Here is a 22,446-nt window from a genome sequence, read left to right as displayed (position 1 = left end):
TATACAGACAGGACAGCATGGGATCACAGCTGATTCTTTTTCTGGAGTAAGACAATTCCCTGCCTGTTTTATAAAAAATGATTTGCCTCAAAGAAATAATTATTTGCAATCCTGTGCTGTAATGTCTGTATACTTTTTTGCTTCCTCCCCTGCCCAGGAGATGTGATATGATCAGACCATGTTCCTGCACGGTCAGACACAGCCATTACACAGTACACAGCACAGGCACATTTATAAGATTATCTCAGCACAGGGACATTTTTTAACACATCCAATTGTGGAATTTATTATTCCAAGACCTATTGATTAAAATGTACTATATTTGTGAGAAAATCCCTTTAAGAGGTTAAATCCAAAGTAACAAAACTTTGCATGCAGCTCTGTTCCGTTATCTACACAAAGCTACTGCTTTAACCTTTAGATTTTCTTCAGCAATGAGCACAAAGCTGTATTCTACCTGCATGAATACAGAATCTGAATAGAAATCTCAGAATAAAATGTTTTGCTCATGTATTCCTCACCATTAAGATTCCACACACTAATCTTTGATTTAATTTTATTCTATGCAATTTCTGTTTTACATTACATGACTTTTCACATGATCTTGGCTGCTTGAAGGACTGCAATCTCGCACTCAGCATATCGCTTCAGTAGAGGCTGGTAAATCTAGAGGGAGACATATAGGTAAGAATTAATATAAAGAGAAAAAGGCAAAGCAACATATAGTCCAATGCATTGGGTGGAGGGCTCACGATGCCTTGGCCACTGAATCAAGCAATATAAGCAGCACATCCATTCAACGGCAGGAAAAAAATTGTGAAATCAGTTCACGTTTTTTTATAAGCACCAGCATTTCAGTTCTTACATTGGGCTTGAAACAAGTTCCATATTGAAACTGAAATGTTGCTGCTACTGCTCACATAGGCATGCAATAAATTCACCATAATCACCTGCAATTTGACAGGCGTGCTGCATTTTTTTGGATGACTATGAATTAATATTATTTAAAGGATTAGATTTATACATACAATACCAGTAATGTGTTTCCATATACCCATTTAATTGGCGACTCTTCCATAATATACAAAACAAAGTGAAAATTGAGTCCAAAATATGCCAAAAATGTAAAAAAGTTTAATTAATATACATGAAAAAGCAACTAAAAAAAATTGCAAAGAAATATACATGAGTTTTGTCTGTTGAGTCACGCCCCCTGAGGAAGCGACATTTAATGCGAAACGCTGGACTACTGAAATAGGTAAATACTCCCTATATTACGAATACTATTTGTAACATGCATAGTACGTAACAAAAGAACCCAGAGAGACATGCCATACTGAAAGTGTAATTATTTGCTTCTATAATTGATCACTTGTTTACTACTAACGTACTTGAGATGTTAACTATAAATAGGCATTTAACATGTTTCTTATGAGGCTCTACAATGGGATAAAACCTTTCTTTTTGCTTGCACTTTAAAATTTGATCCTGACCTTTACTCGGCCTTTATTTACACCCACGGATTTAATCACACTCTATACAGACAAAACCCATGTATATTTCTTTGCAATATTTTTGAATTGTTATTAATTCATGTATATTAATAAACGTTTCTATTTTTTTGGCATATTTTGGACTCAGTTTTCTCCTTGTTTTGATTATTTAAAGGATTGTCAATTTTCAAGTAATTTGCCCCCAAAATTTTGAAAATACCTAACATAACATACTCAGCAGGTCCAGGTCCAATCTCCTGGGGGCCCACTGCTGCACCAGTTTTGGTGTGTTGGCAACAGCGGCGACAAGACAACAGAATACATGACAGCTCTAGCTAATCAGTGAGCTCTGCAGCTGTGTCGAGGTTGAGAAGATGTGCCACTGAGCTCAATGACTGGCTACAAGTGCTGTTGACGTGACGTTACCACTACAGCCTAAACGTCAGAACAGTAGCAGTGGTGGGGAGCTATTTTAAGTATTTTAAAGAGTTTTGAGCCCACTTTTCTGAAAGTGGACAATTGATCTAAGATTTGCAACTTCTAAGGCTAGTTTCACACTAGCGTTTTGCTGAGCTGCAGAGGGCTGCGGACTTCCTTTGTGAAGTCCCGCCCAAGGCCACACCTCCGCCGCTCAGCTCCTCCTACATTCACATGCTCCCTGCGTACCTATCTTTAACATTAGGTACGCAGGTCATGCGGATGTATGCAGATGCCTCCACATGCGTCGTTTTGACGATGCAGAGAAAAAAAGTAAATCCAACCAGCTGTGTTCGACGCGGGTCGCCGCATCGTCAAAATGACGCATGTGGAGGCATGCGCATACATCCGCACAACCTGCGTACCGAATGTTAAAGATAGGTACGCAGGCCTTCATATTAGAGTATACAGACAGATATGACAGTCAACCATGGTATACTATTAATTTATTCAACAATTATTACCATGTAATCAACTGGATTACCACAGCATATCATCGATTACTACATAGAACTACACAAGGAAAGATGATCATAAGGCAACCTTTAATATATCAAAACCATAATTTTATTAAAACACTATAACATTTAAAACCATACTGGCAGAATTAGGGAAGTAGAATAACAGACCTATTTCACACAATCACCCATTGTCGACGCACAACTCCAGGTGGCAGACATCTAGATGCCTTACATGTTGAGTACTGGTGGGAAGCTAATGCTTATTGTCATAATAACAAGAATAAATAAATAAATACCTTTACAAGCTGTCACACAGGTCTACCAAAGTCATAGTTATATATTTAGCATATTAATTAGTCCTGTATGTCACCACCATTTGCCAGCATCACTCCATTACCATTCAGCGGTATACCCACCAACCCAGACCATACTGAGCATGAAGTCAATACTATGGTACAATTACCTTGGGTAACACAGATGTGGAGTGCCGCTATCACCTGGACCCACGCCCCGACGTGTGTTTCGGACTCCTTTCATATTAGAGTGTGCACACTTATTATATATGTTATTGTGGGCAGCACGGTTGCTCAGTGGTTAGCACAGCAGCCTTGCAGCGCTGTGGTACTGGGCTAAAATCCCACCATGGACAACATCTGCAAGGTGTTTGTATGTTCTCCCCGTATTTGTGTGGGTTTGCTCCAAGTTTTTCAGTTTCCTCTCATACTGCAAAGACATACTGATAGAGAATCTAGATTGTGAGCCCCAATGGGGACAGTGCTGATTATGTCTGTAAAACACTGCGGAATTAATGGCGTTATATACGGTAAGTGGGTAAAATAAATAAAAGTTAGTTCACGTCTTTATAGTATCATATATATAATTTATGGGGGTGTTTTCATAAAGTGCGTGCTGCTAATTTCAATATGCGCAAGCAGTGGTATATTGGAATTGCTAGAATTGCTAATCCCGAGGTGGTTGGGATTGATACTTTGCAGAATTTGAATTTTAGGGTATTTGTAACTACAGACAATACTCCTAAGGGATGTCCAGAGCAGTATGGAGGCACCAAATGGGGCTACATGGAGAGCTTCCAGATGTCTAGTTCTGTATGCATTTGTAGGCACATGTGATGGGTCTGTGTCATACAGGGTTATGTAATGTACCCTACCTACATTCAAGTTTGTCCAATGATAGAAAAAAAAGTGCCATATTTTTCAGAGTATAAGGCGCACCGGACTATAAGACGCACCGGATTATAAGACGCACCCAGGTTATAGAGGAGGAAATTAGCGAAAAAAATATTTAAAGCAAAAAATGTGGTAAAATATTTAGTAACATAAATAAAATACTATTATATGTGGTGTTATTATATATAATAGTATGTTATTATGTTGGAAGCTGCGGGACCAGTGTGGTGTCTGTACAGTACTATATGAAGACGCTGGAGGGTGAGTATAAGAATGGGGGCACAGGGCTTATATTTAAAGCACCACTCCAGCACTGAAAAATAACACTGGAGTGTTGCTTTAAGATCCCATGAGAGAACTATAACTTCAAGCATGTCCTGCAGATCATATGACATGCTGGGAGTTATAGTTCACCACAGTAGTGGCAGAGTGCATTTTTATGTGTTGTAATTAATAAACTTTTATTTAATACTAACTTGTATTGGCAGTGCAGGCCACGCTGAAGCATCACAACCAGTAAGCTGCATTGTTTTCTGTAAGGTGTCTGCAGGACCTGATGACATCATGAAGAGGGAGGGCTCTGTGCTGTCATGTGATGCTCCAGCCCGCCCTCTTCATGACCTCACACAGATCCTATGCCAGAGCATTCAACAGAGAAGGTATGTGGTGATCTTACCTCTGGCACCCTGCACCTGCCGCCTCCTTCTCCACCGGACACACGATCTCCCCAGGTGCTGAAGGAATCCGGCACTGGGCAAACCATGTGTGTCCGCTGTTTAAGTGAAGGAATATTCATTTGCTGCTCCCCGCACACTGCTCGGTGCTGACAGGTGAGCGGGGAAGCGGCTAATGAATATTCCTTCACTTTAAGCATCGGGACCACGTGGTTTCCCCAGCGCCAGATTCCTGCAGTGGGGACATTTTCCTGCCTCCTGCGAGTGGGATCCCAGTGCGATCCCACTGCACCGCTGCCCCCCCTCCCCACATGTTACATTTGGACCATAAGACGCACCCACTTTCCTCCCAAATTTGGAGGGGGAAAAAAGTGCGCCTTATGGTCCGAAAAATACAGTAACTGATTTTTTATAAATAATATGGTAGATAATATGTACAAATATGTGAGATTTCGAGTTTGATATATTTTTTATAGCAGACCAGAAATTAATATCATTGCTAGATCTCTTTCATGTCATGAAAGTTTTCAATAAAAATTTTACATTTTTTATTATGTGATTTTTTTATATTTTAGTTGCTAGAACATTTTACATATTGGAAAAATTAGGTAAAACACAATTAATATTATATTTCCAATATGAATTCAATTACAGATTCATCCACTAGTGGAAATGTCACACATGTAAATGTTCCCCGCAGTAATCTGGAGTATCAGTGTGAATCTTTCTCTGTCATCTCTCACATCACCTTGATCTGTCCCAGTAAGTGCTAATAAATTCGTACCCCATCCTGAGACTTGTGACAGTTCCCAGTTAGAGAAATCTTTCTCCTTATCATTTAGATGTGGCAATGACAGGCAATTCTGCATTCACAAACTAAGCGGTGCTTGTCAGTCTGTTTACATATAAATCAGCACATTATTCTTGTGTATATCCATATTCCATACGGTCATGGGAGTCCAGTCTCAGAACTTAACTGGGATATTTTCATAATATTGTGTACAACAAAATATTTTATCTATATTATACAACTAAACAGTTCCATAATACTGCCACACAAGGAAAAATGAAGAGCCAACTAAAGTTTTATTTACCATAATCATATTGTTACCCATTTAATTTCCTGCACATAAGGCTAGAAGAAAGAATCAGTCTCCGAGACACAATAGTTTAAAGGAAATCAGTAACCAGGTTTTTGCTCCCCATCTGAATACAGCATAATGAAGGGGCAGAGATCCAATTCCAGCGATGTATCTTGCCTTACTGGGCTACTTGCTGCAGTTTTGATTAAAACCTGTTTTCTGTGCTGCAGATCTAGCAGTTCTCTGAATGCTGAGCTCTGAAAAACCCAGCCTACTCCCCTGATTGGCAGCTGTTTACACTGTGCATAGGCAGAAAGCTGCCAATCAGTGGTGGGGGTGGGGTTATACAGAGCTCATGAATATGGAGAACTACATGGTAGCAGGTTTACTAGTCTGATAAAACAGGGATTTTATCAAAACTACAGCAAACAGACCAGCAAGTGACACATCACAGGAATCAGGAACCCTGTCTTTACATTATGCTGCTGTCAGATTAAATGTCAAAACCTGGTTTCAGATTACCCTCAATTGAGGGTCGAAAAATAAATTTTTGGATATATTTTAGAATGAATCTTAAAAATATCAACTTGTAGAGAGCAGTTTACAAATTAGCTTAGATGACTATCTAATATCCACCAAGCCAGAGACTCCTTCCAAGGAGGGCAGTTTAAAAAGTCAGCAGTACAAATCTTAGTTTCCCTGGTCAGTAAAAATACACAGACAAGTGAACAATTAAAACCAAAGATCGAACTTGTACCAGAAAAACTGGTGTCTGAGTGATCCCTAAAATATGCACCAACTTCACTTTGACTGCTGGACATCACCCATATGTATGAAAATAAGATCTGTTCCATCAAGAATTACTGTCAGATTGTTTTACTGCACTAAATCCTCATCCACATGTGGTTTTCCTGTAGAAGTATCCTTGTACTTCGAAACGCATCAAAATAAACCAATCATTGTACTACACTGGGATATATGTCTTAAATCCTGTCGGCAGCGCGGAGACTACATACTCCTTCTAACCTATTCAGATCAGAGGACTGTGAGGGCCCTGTAAAACCTTCAGCGCCTTTTGAGGTTGTCTATTGTGGATTTTTAAATTTATTTAGTATCATTATCCAATTATAGAAGGCATCCTCTTTTCAACTTCAGCTTTTTTTTTTACCTATGAAAATGTTCCTCGTGCCATTGGCTGCAACACAACCCCAAAGCATGATTGATCCACCCCCATGCTTAATGGTTAGTCAGATGTGATGTTCTTTAGCAGAAATTCTGTGACTTTCTATTTTAATCTCATCAGTCCACAGGACTTGTTTCCAAAATGCATCAGGCTTGTTTAGATGTTTTTTTTGCATACTTCTGATGTTGAATTGTATGGTGAGGATGCAGGAGAGGTTTTCTTCAGATGACTCTTCCATGAAGGCCATATTTGTACAGGTCTTTCTGAACAGTAGAACAATATACCACAACTCCAGAGTCTGCTAAATCTTACTGGAGGTCTTTTGCAGTCAAGCAGGGGTTCTGATTTGCCTCTCTAGCAATCTTACAAGCAGCTCTCACTGAAAGTTTGCTTGGTCTTCCATTCTAGAGGTTAAGACCGTCTCAAATAGGGTCACCTTGACGTGATGGAATGGTTATGTTTTTATGATCAAAATTATGTTAACTAAGTACCTTATATTATTTTCATTCAATATTATTCTTCCACATACTGTGGATTGTATGTATACCAACTTATATTCCAATTCATCTCTTTAGATTGGTTATATAAAACAATTTCTAATATGTATAAATTATTTCAGGTACCTTGTCAGCCTGAGGTCTTGGAGTGACTACTAATTTATGCTGAGGAGCTTGTAGAACTTCTGTAAAATTTGAGGATGAGGAAAGTGATGCTAGTTCTGAAATAGATAAAAAAAAAATTGTCTAGGTATCGTGGTTAACCATAAATGATGACCACTATTTCTCTGATTAAATAGGATGCATAGTATGAAATTATGTGGCCCTAACTTATGTGGCCCTACTTATGTATTGCAGTGTATTTTGCCTATTAGCATTCTATTGGAACATGACTTAGTCAAGGCCTAATAGGAGTAGCAAAATGGCAACCAAAGGCAGTTGAGATTTTATGAATTCCAGAGTATATCAAGTTAACTTGGTGAGCTGGCCCATAATTTTCCATTGATCCAACTGCTGAGACCTCCACTATTCATGAGAACATGGCTCCAAAATGCCCCATTGGAATGGAGAAGTGGATGTGCATGTAAGCCATTGCTCCATCTATTCTCTATTGGACTGCTGGAAAAAATACAGAGTGATAAATTCTGTAATCTCTGGCAGTTCCATTGACGACTAAATTCATAAACATCTCAACTTAGTGGAGATCCCATTGGTCAAAACCCAACCGATCCACAATTTGTCACCTAGCTAATGGATTGAGTCATCAAGAACATGGTTTTGATAGTATTAAGTGTAGAGGTTCATTTGTTCTCTGGCTCAGAATGGAGCACAGGTGTTGGTGCTATGTTTGGCATAGCCCAAGGTAGGGCACTTTTGCTAGAGAACTTATGTTTAAAGGATTATTCCTAACTTAGCAAGTTATTCTGCATGCATGGCCATTGCGCTATTCAAATGGGGAATTTCAAAGTCTTATTCTCAGGATGAAGTTCCAGAGGTTGAACCCGCACAAATCATCAAGTTCACCTATCCAAATAGGTGCAAACCTTTAGAATAATTCACAAGCAAAAAAGCAAAAGGAGTCCTCCAATATCAAATAATTTTAAATATAGAAATTTTATTCAAATCTGAGATTTTTTTTTTTAACATTTTAAAAATAGGAGATGCTAGTACATCATACAGGTAATGGCAAAACAGCAAACACTGGACATGAAGTAAATTAAATTATGCCTACACATAGGGAATTATATATATATATATATATATATATATATATATATATATATATATATATATATATATATATATATATACACATACACACACACACATACAGGGTATGCCACATCCTGAAACAACTACACAGCCAACCTAAATAAAGGTAATAATAAAACTAAATAAAAAATATAAAGTGCATAGTGCAAAAATAGCTTATATAGCTATACAGTATTTAGAAATATAGGGTAATGCGCAGTAAAGCTGAGTAGATTACATTGTTAATGTGATAACAGGCTAAATAGCCAATGACAATGTGCACACCATAACAGTAAAGTAGCCATTTGTACAAAAAGAATATCGAATCAAATACCCAAAGATGTTATAATTGTCCTATGTAGGTACAGGTCCAGCGTACCCCTTTAGCTATATATATATATATACACAGTACAGACCAAAAGTTTGGACATACCTTCTCATTTAAATATATTTCTTTATTTTCATGACATTGAAAACTGTACATTCAAACTGAAGGCATCAAAACTATGAATTAACACATGTGGAATTATATACATGTGAAGTAAGTGTGAAACAACTGAAATTATGTCTTATATTCTAGGTTCTTCAAAGTAGCCACCTTTTGCTTTGATGACTGCTTTGCACACTTTTGGCATTCTCTTGATGAGCTTCAAGAGGTAGTCACCAGGAATGGTCTTCCAACAATCTTGAAGCAGTTCCCAGAGATGCTTAGCACTTGTTGGCCCTTTTGCTTTCACTCTGCGGTCCAGCTTACCCCAAACCATCTCGATTGGGTTCACATATGGTGACTGTGGAGGCCAGGTCATCTGGCTTAGCACCCCATCACTCTCCTTCTTGGTCAAATAGCCCTTACACAGCCTGGAGGTGTGTTTGGGTCATTGTCCTGTTGAAAAATAAATAATGGTCCAACTAAACGCAAACCGGATGGAATAGCATGCTGTGGTAGCCATGCTGGTTCAGTATGCCTTTAATTTTGAATAATTCCCCAACAGTGTCACCAGCAAAGCATCTCCACACCATCACACCTTCTCCTCCATGATTCATGGTGGGAACCAGGCATGTAGAGTCCATCCGTTCACCTTTTCTGAATCGCACAAAGACACGGTGGTTGGAACCAAAGATCTCAAATTTGGACTCATCAGACCAAAGCACAGATTTCCACTGGAGTAATGTCCATTTCTTATGTTCTTTAGCCCAAACAATTCTCTTCTGCTTGTTGCTTGTCCTTAGCAGTGGTTTCCTAGCAGCTATTTTACCATGAAGGCCTGCTGCACAAAGTCTCCTCTTAACAGTTGTTGTAGAGATGTGTCTGCTGCTAGAGCTCTGTGTGGCATCGACCTGGTCTCTAATCTGAGTGTAATAATTATAGGGGATAATTCAGGAGACTCTTTCGTGGAACAAGACAACAGGACACAGTTTTATAACTGGTAAAGTTTATATTATATCACACGGTGATTCAAGCTGGTGCAGAGAGAAACTCAAGTCCACAACACTTGGTGCAAATAATAAACGCAGCTTAGCAGACAATAGGAAACTTCAGAGGTAGATGCAAACAAACAGAAAGTCTATGAAGCACAGTTATACTTGAGGAAACTTGACACGAATAGATCCTTGACTTAGCCCAGACACAGATAGATATGCTATTAGGCAGTTCAAATCATATCTTAGCTCAACCAGGGAGGCCTGGTTAATACTCTCAGGTTTTGTAGAGCAGAAACAGCTTACATATCCAGCAAATGCAGATGGAAGTAACACGAGCAGCAGATGAAGGAGGGTTACTGATCACTGGTGTATGCAGCAGGAACTCAGAGCAGAGTGGCAGGATCTCCAACACAGGTTCACAGGAGCAGGTGCAGGTGCAAGGCCAGGGAGTAATCAGGAGCTGGATGCAAAGCAGAATAATCTAGCACAGACTGAAGGCTGGGGTGGAGTTTTATAGCAGGAAGACAAGTGCACATGAGACCAAAGACGCCATGTTGGAAAAGGGCAGTAATGCACAAAAGGTAAAAAATGTTCAGAGTCCTGACATTGAGCTGCTGTTAACCTGCAATTTGTGAGGCTGGTGACTCGGATAAACTTATCCTCAGAAGCAGAGGTGACTCTTGGTCTTCCTTTCCTGGGGCGGTCCTCATGTGAGCCAGTTTCTTTGTAGCGCTTGATGGTTTTTGCCATTGCACTTGGGGACACAAGTCTTCCCAATTTTTTGGACTGACTGACCTTCATTTCTTAAAGTAATGATGGCCATTCATTCATTTTCTTTACTTAGCTGCTTTTTTCTTGCCTTAATACAAATTCTAACATTCTATTCAGTAGGACTATCAGCTGTGTATCCACCAGACTTCTGCACAACACAACTGATGGTCCCAACCCCATTTATAAGGCAAGAAATCCCACTTATTAAACCTGACAGAGCATACCTGTGAAGTGAAAACCATTCCCGGTGACTCCTGTTATGACCCCAATGGCAGAGGGTCTCAGAAATAATAACCAAGTTTGCAAACACAAAAAACCAGCTCATAGGGCAGTGGTAACTGGGCTGACCATATATCTAATCCTAGCACCACAAATAGAAGTAGCCGGGGAACGTGCCTACGTTGGTTCTAGACGTCTCGCGCCAGCCGGAGAACTAACTAACCCTAGAAGGGAAAAGAAAGACCTTTCTTGCCTCCAGAGATAAGACCCCAAAAAGTTGGATACAAGCCCCCAACAAATAATAACGGTGAGGTAAGAGGAAAAGACAAACATAAGAATGAACTAGGTATTTAGCAAAGAGAGGCCCACTAGCTAATAGCAGAATATAGTAAGATGACTTATATGGTCAGCAAAAAACCCTATTAAAAAATCCACGCTGGATATTCAAGAACCCCCGAACCGTCTAACGGCCGGGGGGAGACCACCAGCACCCCTAGAGCTTCCAGCAAGGTCAGAAATCACATTTAGTACAAGCTGGACAAAAATAGAAGCAAAGCAAATAACCCAAATAACCAAAAAGCAAGACTTAGCTTAATTTTGCAAAAACCAGGACCAGCGGACAGGAGCAAACAGAAGGATCTGATTACAACGATGCCAGGCACTGGACTAAGGATCCAGGAAGTTAATATAGCAACACCCCTGGACTAACGGCCCAGGTGAGTGCCAAAGTGAAGAAAGACAATCCCAGAGTCATATCACTAGTGACCACAAGAGGGAGCCAAAATGTCTAATTCACAACAGACTACCTCTTGAAGCTCATCAAGAGAATGCCAAGAGTGTGCAAAGCAGTCATCAAAGCAAAAGGTGGCTACTTTGAAGAATCTAGAATATAAGACATAATTTCAGTTGTTTCTCCTATTTTTAAAACGTTTTTTAAAAATAATCTCATATTTGAATAAAATTTCTATATTTAAAATTATTTGATATTGGAGGACTCCTTTTGCTTTTTTGTTTGTTGATCTATATGCGGTCCTCTGCATGTATTTTGGGGCTACTCATTTTTTCTTTAGAATAATCCTTTAACCCTTGTGAGATATGAAACTTACTGTGGGAAGAAACCAAGTGATTGGCTGTCGTGGCGCAGATACAATAAAGTGCAAGAGAACCAAGGGCCAATATCAGGAAAGCAGTCAGGATACGACAAGTCAGATTATATAATTGGACACAGGAAATGGCCATCATAATACGATTCTAATACGTAAATTGACAACTGGCAGCGGTAGCTCACAGGGTCATTATAAATATATTTGTCGCAACAATCTGCAAGAAAAGACATGTGAAATCCTATGTAGATGTACCTCGTTGAGCTTTATTTCCTTGTTATTTGGATACTTCTGATAAATGATTATTCTTTGACCATATTGACCTATTCTGCTGCTGACTGTCAAAACGAACACTAGGAATTGGAATGATTAAAGGAACTGCTGCGAGAAGGACACCATTAATGAGGGAATAGCAAGCAAGGTTACTTGGAAATTAGGATGCTGTTTAAGAAGAAAGATAACGTGGCCTTTTTCAGGCAATTCCTCATTCATACTACACAAAAGACTACTACTTCTTTAGTTATGGTCACTGATGTGCTTACTCCTCCCAGAGTAACTCCAAAGCTATTTCCCTAAATTTACACCTGTCCATGCATTGATATAAGTTTTACAGACAGGATGCATATATCCAAGTCACAATAAGTACAGTAATCATTTTGCACAATATACCACACACTCATTTTAATTCACATCTTACACTATACTTTTAGTAGAAAAATAAAACAAATTTGCCATTTATGAAATTTATTCAGGCTTCACACATCTTTGTATTTCCAAAATCCTGGAAAACTGATACATTAAATACATATTTCTAAATGGTGACATGGCAGTAATACGGTACACTACTTTTGATATTCTGAGGGTTTGTCTCATCTTCTTTCATCAGGATTGCACTTCTTTCTAGAAGCTGAGAGTGGGGCAGTTTCCTAAAAATTGATAGTTTGGAGAAGCGCCATGGTCGCACTAAGGGGCAGACAGATCATTGGACCAACCTGTGCAGATGCACAGGGGCCGAAGAGGCAAGGGGGCCCATTTACACATCAAAATCAGGTGGAATTGTGTATTGTGATGAGCTATTGAACTGCAAAAGGGCCCATACACTTTTCTTGCACAGGGGCCCTTTTCGGTCTGTGTCCGCCATTGGTCACACTGTTCGTCTGAACTGAGAGCTCTCTAAGGCTGCTAGTAGAGGCTTTGACTTTGCAGCATGGGAGAAGTACAGGGGCACTGAAAGTGAACGGATTCAGCCAGCTACAGAGCAGTGTTTGCAGGTTTTACAGCATAGAGTCTGCAAGGTGTTCACATCCTTTGTCTAGGTAACCGGCCATTTTGAGTCAGCAAGGTGGGCGATAACCTAGGCAACAAGCTTAAAACTATGGAATTAAAAATTCTTCTGTTCTTAGGAGCAGTAAAGATTTTTAATAAGTAAATTGCAACGTTGCTTATTTTTACATGCACTTTGCAATTTTTCCCGCTAATGAAGAGGAGACAAGCTCTTTAATAGAGAGTAGTACCTAATTCAGGCCCTCATCTATTAGCCAGGGGAATAGTAGCTATGATGAGCATCTCTCATTATGATGCACCCAGCAATGCATTTCAATGTGCACCTTGGAAAAATCAATTTGCTTAATGGTTGAGCTTGTGGGTGAGATGGGGTTGAATGGAAATTTGCTTCCAGGGTTCCTCACAGACTATAGCAGATTGCAGGGGTCTAAGCAACTAGACAACATAAGATTAGCTTATTTTCTTGCACAGCAAGAGATTGTTACACGAGGATAACCCTTTTAAGACTATTGTTATTTTAGACTTCTGATATTTCTGGATGTTCTAATAGTCACAGTTCATCTTCCAATGGTTGTTGATTGTGAAAAGGTTACATTTGACGCCAATTTCCCATAATGCCACGTTCAGTCAACCAAAATAATTATGCGTTAATCTGATTTAGTTTAACCTTGTTTCTGAATGGTAGATCACTGTGAAACAGTTAATTGTACTTGATCCATTTTTAAATATTCTAGAAGTGAAGATTGATTAACGAGGAGAAGTAAATATTGACAACACAAAGTCAAGGTCACCTTATTTCTCCAAGGGCAATAAATCACAAAGTTATTGGAAGCAGGAGTAATACACACATTGTTCCGCACATCCTGATCTTGTATGCACAGTAGCATTCTATTAGTATTTCACAAAGCCCGTTATTAAATCTTCAATTCAAAAGTCAAAGCAAACAGGGCAGGAAAACGACAGGAAATGAACGTGATGAAAATCCCCACTTCTAAAACAACAATTAAAAAGTAGCAAGTATAGAACACAATGAATATATAAATCATGCCAACCATTCCATCTAGAAAGGGGCAGAATGACATTAAACAATGAGACATATGCAATGAATGCTCAATTATAACTTATTGCATCAATACCGATCTTTGTGTTTGAGTCACATAGGTTTATACAATGTTCACATTTCTCTTAATTAACTACACCGTCATCACAATTATAAGTAGAGAACATTACTAGAGCTTTTTAAATCTATAAACATATTTAATTCATGTGTCATGTTCTCAGATTGTTTAATGTATCCCTTACATTTCAGGCGACTTTTCAGAATAAGCTGACATTTGTGTGTACACGAGGTATAACGCTCTTTTTGGAAATTATATGGCTTGTATTCTACATTTTTAGCAGTTTTTCAGTATACCTCTGTCTCCATATAGCAACTGTTCACGCCATAAACTTCTATAGGCAACTGTTGTAATGTCATCCGCTAATGAAGACAGATTTGTAGACATTTGAGAAGTTTTTGAGAGTAAATGATCAGTGCAGAATACAGGGTGGGCGAAGAAGTGAATGATATGTAGCCAAAGAGGCTTTTTTTTAATTAAATAAGATACATTAGGCTAAGTTAAGATTTCCATTTTCACATTCTGTTTGTTCTATTTAGAGAAATGGACAAAACAGATATCAAGTGCAAAATGGATCTGTTGCATTACTAATGCAAATGGAAGCAAAAGGTCATCCCTTCTTATTATTATGGGGTCCATCTGTTTTATGTCAGTTTCTACAATGGAAGAAAAACATTTGCAAGCAAAATTGAAAGTTATCCCCTGTCAGTAGTACAGGTGATAACTTTCTGATCACTAGGAGCCGAACATTGGGACACCCAGTGACCCTGAGACTAGGTCTCTGGATCGATATAACAGAGTAGAATTAGGAAATATGTATCAGCCTAATGTTCTTTTCCTTAAAGAGCCCTGAGCTGTTTCTCTAATATGCCATTCTATACAACAACAAATGTTCCATGTACAGGGAAATAAGGGACTGGGGTGCCTTATTCTACTGATCAGATACATGTTAATGGCTGGTTATTGGGATTGTCTAATAAAGCAATGGCTGGCCATACAGCAGATGCTGCGGGGTAAAAGTAGAATTACATGCCCGGTATTTGAATAAACTGTTAAAGCACCATTCCAGAGTTTTTTTTTTTTTCAGAGCTGGAGTGGGGCCTTTAACCTAAGCACCCTACCCCCTGTCTTATACTCACCCTTTTCGGTGTCGCCCAGGTCCTGCACAGTCCTGGAAAGTCAGAAGCTATGTCACAAGCTCTCAAGGCAAGTCTATGACAGCCAGAAAAAGGCTCTAATAGACTTGCATTTAAGAGCGATCTCCGGCGCGCTTCATGAAATACTGGAGCTGCCTGCAAGTCAGAAACTGCCGCAGATCGACAGGAGCGGCGGTGATAACAGATTAAGATGCCGTAATGGGAATATAATATTGGGGAAGGAGATTTGGATTTGAAGCACTACTTCAGCAGAGTGGTGCTTTAAATTGACAGGTTGAATTTATAAAACTGGACAATGCTTTTACATAGCAACTCTGCTTTGGCAAAAACTAATATAGACCCCTTTCAAATACATCTATATTTCCCAATACACCATATGAACAAGGGTTCATTTAATAAAAGATGTGCTTAAATCCCTCAAAATGTTAAAAGGTTGTAACTGCGCTGCTGACCTATATGGGTGACATCACTGGGCATGGCACATGACGTCATATAAAGGAGCAGGTGTATAACGCTAAGTCCAAAGATTTATGATAAATAGCACCACAGTTTATATGAGAACTTTCCAGGGTTGCAATAACCTACATTAAAAATTAGATTGAATGATACATAGATCAATAACAGTGATGAGCGAATATACTCGTTACTCGAGATTTCCCGAGCACGCTCGGGTGTCCTCCGAGTATTTTTTAGTGTTCAGAAATTTAGTTTTTCTTGCCGACTGAATGATTTACATCTGTTAGCCAGCATAAGTACATGTGGGGGTTGCCTGGTTGCTAGGGAATCCCCACACGTAACGAGTATATTCGCTCATCATTAATCAATTATCGAATTGTATTATTTTTACACTTGAAATATCCTTGAAGTAGTGAATAGGATCTTACCATGTGGTTTCGACAAACTGTAGCATAACAGATGAGCAGATCAATCTGGAGGACAGAGTTTTAGTTGAATTTCCTGAAATTTGGGGCTTCCCATCAATTTGAACACTTTGAGATTTGATTCGCAATTTGCGGTTAAAAAAAACAAACTTGCCTGGCACCATTTCCCACACTGCTGAAGCATCAGAGAGTAGGCCAGCGTTAGTTTGAATTGCTGTGCAGGCCTCCCCATAATGCCCTGCACCTAACACATCTAGCAGATTTTCATACCTTGTACAGTGGTGGTCAGTAACTGCGTTATGATAGATCAGCAGTTGCCGGTGGAGCACAGTTTGTACAGCAGAGTTGTTTCCATCTCCAGAGTCATTGGGTAAGTATTTCTCTTCTGTAGAGTGTAAGATGTTATGGACAGCAAGGTCCTCTTTCTCTCTCTCTCAAGTGGAGTATACGCTCTTATGGTCAGCAGGGTCCTTTTTTATCTCTCTCCTGTAGAGTGTAAACTCCTATAGTCAGCAGGGTCCTTATGCTCTCTCTCCTGTAGAGTGTTAGCGCTTAAGCTCAGCGGGTTCCTCTCTCTCCTGTAGAGTGTAAGCTCTTGTGCTCAGCGGGTTCCTCTCTCTCCTGTAGAGTGTAAGCTCTTAAGATCAGTGGGTTCCTTGCTCTCCTGTAGAGTGTAAGCGCTTATGCTCAGCGGGTTCCTTTGTCTCCTGTAGAGTGCAAGCTCTTATGCCTAGTGGGTTCCTCTCTCTCTCCTCTAGAGTGTAATCTCTTATGCTCAGTGGGGTCCTCTCTCTCCTGTAGAGTGTAAGCTCTTATGCCTAGCGGGTTCCTCTCTCTCTCCTCTAGAGTGTAATCTCTTATGGTCAGTGGGGTCATCTCTCTCCTGTAGAGTGTAAGCGCTTATGCCTAGCGGGTTCCTGTGTCTCCTGTAGAGTGTAAGCTCTTAGGCCTAGCAGGTTCCTCTGTCTCCTGTAGAGTGTAAGCGCTTATGCCTAGCGGGTTCCTCTGTCTCCTGTAGAGTGTAAGCTCTTATGCCTAACGGGTTCCTGTCTCCTGTAGAGTGTAAGCTCTTATGCTCTGCGGGTTCCTCTCTCTTCTGTAGAGTGTAAGCTCTTATGGTCAGTGGGGTCCTCTCTCTCCTGTAGAGTGTAAGAGCTTATGCCTAGCGGGTTCCTCTCTCTCATGTAGAGTGTAAGCTCTTATGCCTAGTGGGTTCCTCTGTCTCCTGTAGAGTGTAAGCTCTTATGCTCTGCGGGTTCCTCTCTTCTGTAGAGAGTAAGCTCTTATGGTCAGTGGGCTCCTCTCTCTCCTGTAAAGTGTAAGCTGTTATGGTAAGCGGGGTTCTCTCGCTCTGTAGAGTAGTGTAAGCTCTTATGGTCTGTGAGGTCCTTTCTCTCTCTTCTCTCCTCTATGCGTATTTTTTGAGCAAGCAAACATTTTGCACTATTGAGATTCCCACAAATGTATTCGCCACAAATCAAATTTCTTTGAAAAATAATGGCAAATTCAAATTTCAAAAGATCAGCTCATCTCTATGTATCATTCTTATAATCAAGCTCCTTCTTTTATCTCAACCCTGTATTTAATAAAACAGCAATTTATTCCAACAATAACCATGCATTACAATGTTAATTTCTCAGTAAACATCAGTTAATTGCCATTCTCTCCGCATAGTTCTGAAGAAAACGTATAAACTAACAATGCTGCTCATTTTGCTCTTTTTGTCATTTCCAGACATATTTAGACTAGGAAAACAAATATGGCAGAAAAGACTGACTGAAATCTGCTGGTGTGACAAGCGTAACAAGAGGGCTGTGTACTGCAGAAGGATTAGGTAGCAATAAGAGAGTCAGTAATTTTTAATGAGCCTCCTTACCATGAGCTGCTCGATACGCACATCCCAGACAGGCAGAGTTAGCTGTGGCAATTGTGTGCACCGGAGCATTGAAAATATCTGACAAAACCTAGACATGTATCAGAAATGGGAAATAACATTAGTTTGGATCACAACATTCTCTCTGCGATTAATTGCAATTATATAGAACAGATTTTTTTTTCTTATCGTCATTGCCACATGACTCTATATGGTTCTTGTGAATTTGTAGAATTTTCGTAGTTATTTTACATTACATCCTCAATATAATATCAATATGATAAAGCTTTATACATTATATGGTAAAATTAAGGTGAATTGCCTGTATCATAATAACAAAAAAAAATCATCAAAAAATACATTTGTTGTTCTCTTTTGAAATCTCTTGACAATATCTGTATTTTTGCAAAACTCTTAGCATTCAATATGGGCTGCATTTCCCAGCTACCTAATAATGGCAAATATGCCATCATGCATTAATGGAAGGTATGGAACTAAGTGCTATTCAGAAAAATCTGTGTGAAAGCCTCCCACCAAACTCTCACAGAATATAACAAAGAAACGTTTAAAAAAAATAACAAAAAGAGACTGACTAAAGTGATCTTTTTTTATTATTATATAAAGTATTTGTTGAGCTATTTTAGATGGTATCGACCTCTTGGTCCCCTTCTCTAATATTTTCTTTTAATACACTTGTCCAGTATCACTCTTGGTTCCAGCAGGTCAAAGAACTTTCAGTGAAAACAATAAATGTCCTATAAAGGTAACGTGTTGTATAGTAAATTGGCTTTTCGAAGATTGATTACATTGCTGCATATTTATCTCCATCTTAATACGGATGTATAAAACAATAACGATCTGTGTGATACATCATTAAAAATAAAGATGACTTTATTTCTATGATATAAAGCAATGCATATTAGAAACCAGTTTGCCAAATATTGATTTGTCCCAATTTCCCGATACATGTTCAACTCGGCGAAGCGTGCATGTAATCTCAGTGGGATTAGATTTAAATGGGTTTTCCCAAGGAAAAAAAGTTAATTTTAATCAACATTTTAATTAATAGATCTTTGAATAATAATAGGTTCCACAATTGGAGGTGTTTAAAAAAATGTTCCTGTGCTGAGATAATCTTATACATGTGTAATGAATGTGTTTGACTGTACAGGGACATGGTGTGATCATACCACAGCTCCTGGGAAGGCGAGGAAGCAATAGAGTATTGTGAGGGGTTGCCACACTTAGCTGCTTCCTCGGGTAGACAAAGGAACACTTTGGTGGTGAAGCACCTGCTGGTTTATTGAAGTCGGCCAAGGCAGGGTTCCGAAAACAAAAACAGAGCCTTTCTGGCTTAACAGAAAACAAAACAAATAAAGTGTAAGAGTCCTTTTCTCTGCAGGTTTCAACCTGCAATGTCCTCCGCTCCTCCTTGGAGCTCCGTGGGAGTACCTCCTCTCCCAATAGACCAACCAGACTGTCTCACACGTCCAAGTATTTAACCAGGACCATGCGATGATCATATGATTGTGACATCACTGCATTTTTTGCTAGTACACATGCCAATATCCGCTGCAGGAAGAGATATAATGAGCACTCTCCCTCCACTCTGAGTGCTCACATAAAACCAGCCCATGTACACAGCTGACTTTAACCATCCCAACACTTGGTGTGCTGGAAGAAAAATATCCTGGCTTCATACCACTGATGCCAACATGCTCAGTGACACATATCTCCCCTCGTACACTGTGCCAGTGACCCTTGTCACAGTATACAGATAGATCCCTGCTGATTCTTTCTTTCAGGTAAAACATTGCTTAAAAACAGGCAGTGAAATGTTTTTCCTCACAAAAAGAATTGGCCACAGACCAATGCTGTCCCGACTGTATACTCTCTTTTGCTTCCTCCCCTGTCCAGGAGCTGTGGTCTGATCAGACCATGTTCCTGCACAGTCAGACACAGCCATTACACAGCAGGGACACATTTATAAGATTATCTCAGCACAGGAACACTTTTTTTTTAAACACATCCAATTATGTAACTTATTTTTATTCTAAGACTTATTAATTAAAATGTACTTTCTTTGTGGAAAAGTCCATTAAAGTTGCTTGATAGTTAAGTAGATAATGAATGATGACAATGTCCACCAATTGAGGGATCCATATAGGATTCAGTTGAAGTCCACTTATCGGAGCATTTAGTCTTTGCAGAAATGAGAAAAAGAGTGGCACGCACCATTCAATAAAATTAAATCCTTTATTTCCGACACATTGAAAACTGGTTGCAGGAGGGAACGTGACATATAGACCCTGGCACTATGATCATGGCTCATGTCATATTGATAGACTCCCCAAAAACAGGTGACTGACTCTCTGTGATTTTTTTAAATAATTTTAGCTTTTATTCTTTCTGTTAAGTGGGTCTTTTTATTGCATATCTGCTGAATCGTGTTTTTAAGAGGTAGTATTTTTCCTCTGAGGCTTTCTAGTATCAGCTAATGAATGATCATTTCATTGACACAGTCATGCAAAATTTAGCGCAAATATTGCCAGTTAAAGGGAATCTGTGGCTACTATTATCTGATCCAGCACTGTTTAATAAATGCAGTGACATTAAATTGGATTACCAGCACAAAGTTTGGTTTTCACGAAGTTTGCTGCGTTAAGTGTTTTCAGATGCCGTAGTCAGATGTTTCTGTGGTTACTGAATAACAATTATAAACAGTTTATAAGTTTTTAAACTTTTATTGACAAGTTTATGAAGATCATGCAAAGACTCGATATTTACAAGGTTTACCCTGATATTTTGTGGCAGGGCTGAATTTCAGTGGAAACATAATTTTCGTAATTAAAGAAGCACTCCAATTAACTTTGTTTTCTAAATCTATGTATATGTGAATGTACTGTAGCGTCAGTGTGTTAATATACTCACCTACCGCTGCTCACTCTTTTCAGTATCCATTGCCATTCTGCTCCTCTTCTCAGTGACGTCACCACTCTTTAAAAAGAAGTCTGACTCATGCATACAGATCATCTAAAGTTTATATGATCTGTATGCATGAGTCAGACTTCTTTTTTACAATGTAAGTCTATGGGGTCTTGTCCGGACACTCCACAGAGTAACATTGTAAAAATTGCTTCAGGGTCAAGGATAACGCTGCAGAACGGCGTTGGATTCTGGAGAGAGTTATGGTAGGTGAGTATATTAGCACACTGACACTACACTACATACACAGATTTTGAGAGAAAAAAAGTTAATGAGAGGGCTTCTTTAATTACACAAATCACATTTCCACTGATTTTCAGACATGCCACAAAATTACCTGATTAAATAATTTCATACAGGAAAGAAATATATCTTGGTACCGTGTTAACCAGTAGATAGAAAAATATTTAGAATTGAGAGTCCTCAGTGGTTGATACCTTTTAATGGCTAACTGAAAAGATGGTAACAAATTGCAAGCTTTCGAGACTACATACGTCTCTTCATCAGGCAAAGACTAAAACAAATTCTGAAGAATCACATATTTATGCACAACATAGTATAGGAAAAAAAAAAAAAAAAAAGGGTGAGGGGAAAAAAACCATGGATAAGCCAGGTGACATGAAGCAGAATTACCATGGGTGATAAACAGTTACGTCCATTAATATTGGGCCAATTCTTAGATAAGGAATGTTTTATTGTCCTGTGATTAGGGTCTAAATAATTTCAGTGATCTCATTAGCTTGGGGCTGCTGCTTCAAATTATTGTCTTCTGTTAACCATGGTAATTACCTTCAAGGAAACTCGTGCAGTCATCACTGCTCTGCATTAAAAGGGCTTTATAGGCAAGGACATTACCAAGATTGCCTCCAGTGCTGGATACCGGAGAAGACGGCGATATGTGAGTATATTAATGCAATGACGCTACACTACATACACATACACTTAGGTCTATGGGGGGAGAAAAGTTCATAGGAGGGTTTCGTTAAGTTAATTTTTACAGCAAGAAATGACTATCCATTTCTTCTAGGAATGTATATATCTTGGTACCGTGTTAGCTAGTAGATAGAAAAATATTTAGAATGGAGAGTCCTTAGTGGTTGATACCTTTAAATGGTTAACTGAAAAGATGGTAACAAATTGAATTCAATTTGTTACCATTTTTTCAGTTAGCCATTAAAAGGTATCAACCACTGAGGACTCTCAATTCTAAATATTATTCTATCAATTTCTTATTACAATTAATCCGATCATGCTTCATAACAATTTTGAGCTATTGCAAATTGCAACTTTAAAAATTGAAGCTCCAAACTTTGTGAAAACCAAATATG

The 22,446-nt window shown here is 39.0% G+C and overlaps 1 protein-coding gene across 6 annotated transcripts in view; it reads right to left on the bottom strand.

Annotated features, from left to right (window-relative positions):
- Positions 1–507: 507 nt before the first annotated feature.
- XYLB (xylulokinase) overlaps positions 508–22,446 on the bottom strand; it is a 306,665-nt gene continuing 284,726 nt past the window's right edge. For 3 of the 6 annotated variants that reach the window (XM_077268660.1, XM_077268659.1, XM_077268661.1), the window contains 3 exons: positions 18,137–18,224; positions 7,181–7,275; positions 508–666 (listed from right to left, as the gene is read on the bottom strand). In XM_077268660.1, coding sequence (XP_077124775.1) covers positions 595–666; positions 7,181–7,275; positions 18,137–18,224 — 255 coding nt within the window. In that variant the 3' untranslated portion in view covers positions 508–594. The remainder of the gene's footprint in view (positions 667–7,180; positions 7,276–18,136; positions 18,225–22,446) is intronic. The other 3 variants (XM_077268663.1, XM_077268662.1, XM_077268664.1) reach the window with 2 other exon arrangements.

Source organism: Ranitomeya variabilis, chromosome 6 (assembly GCF_051348905.1).
Source record: "Ranitomeya variabilis isolate aRanVar5 chromosome 6, aRanVar5.hap1, whole genome shotgun sequence".
NCBI classification, from domain to species: Eukaryota; Metazoa; Chordata; class Amphibia; order Anura; family Dendrobatidae; genus Ranitomeya; species Ranitomeya variabilis.
Note: the sequence above shows the minus strand (reverse complement) of the source record. Positions and strands in the feature narration are given on the sequence as shown.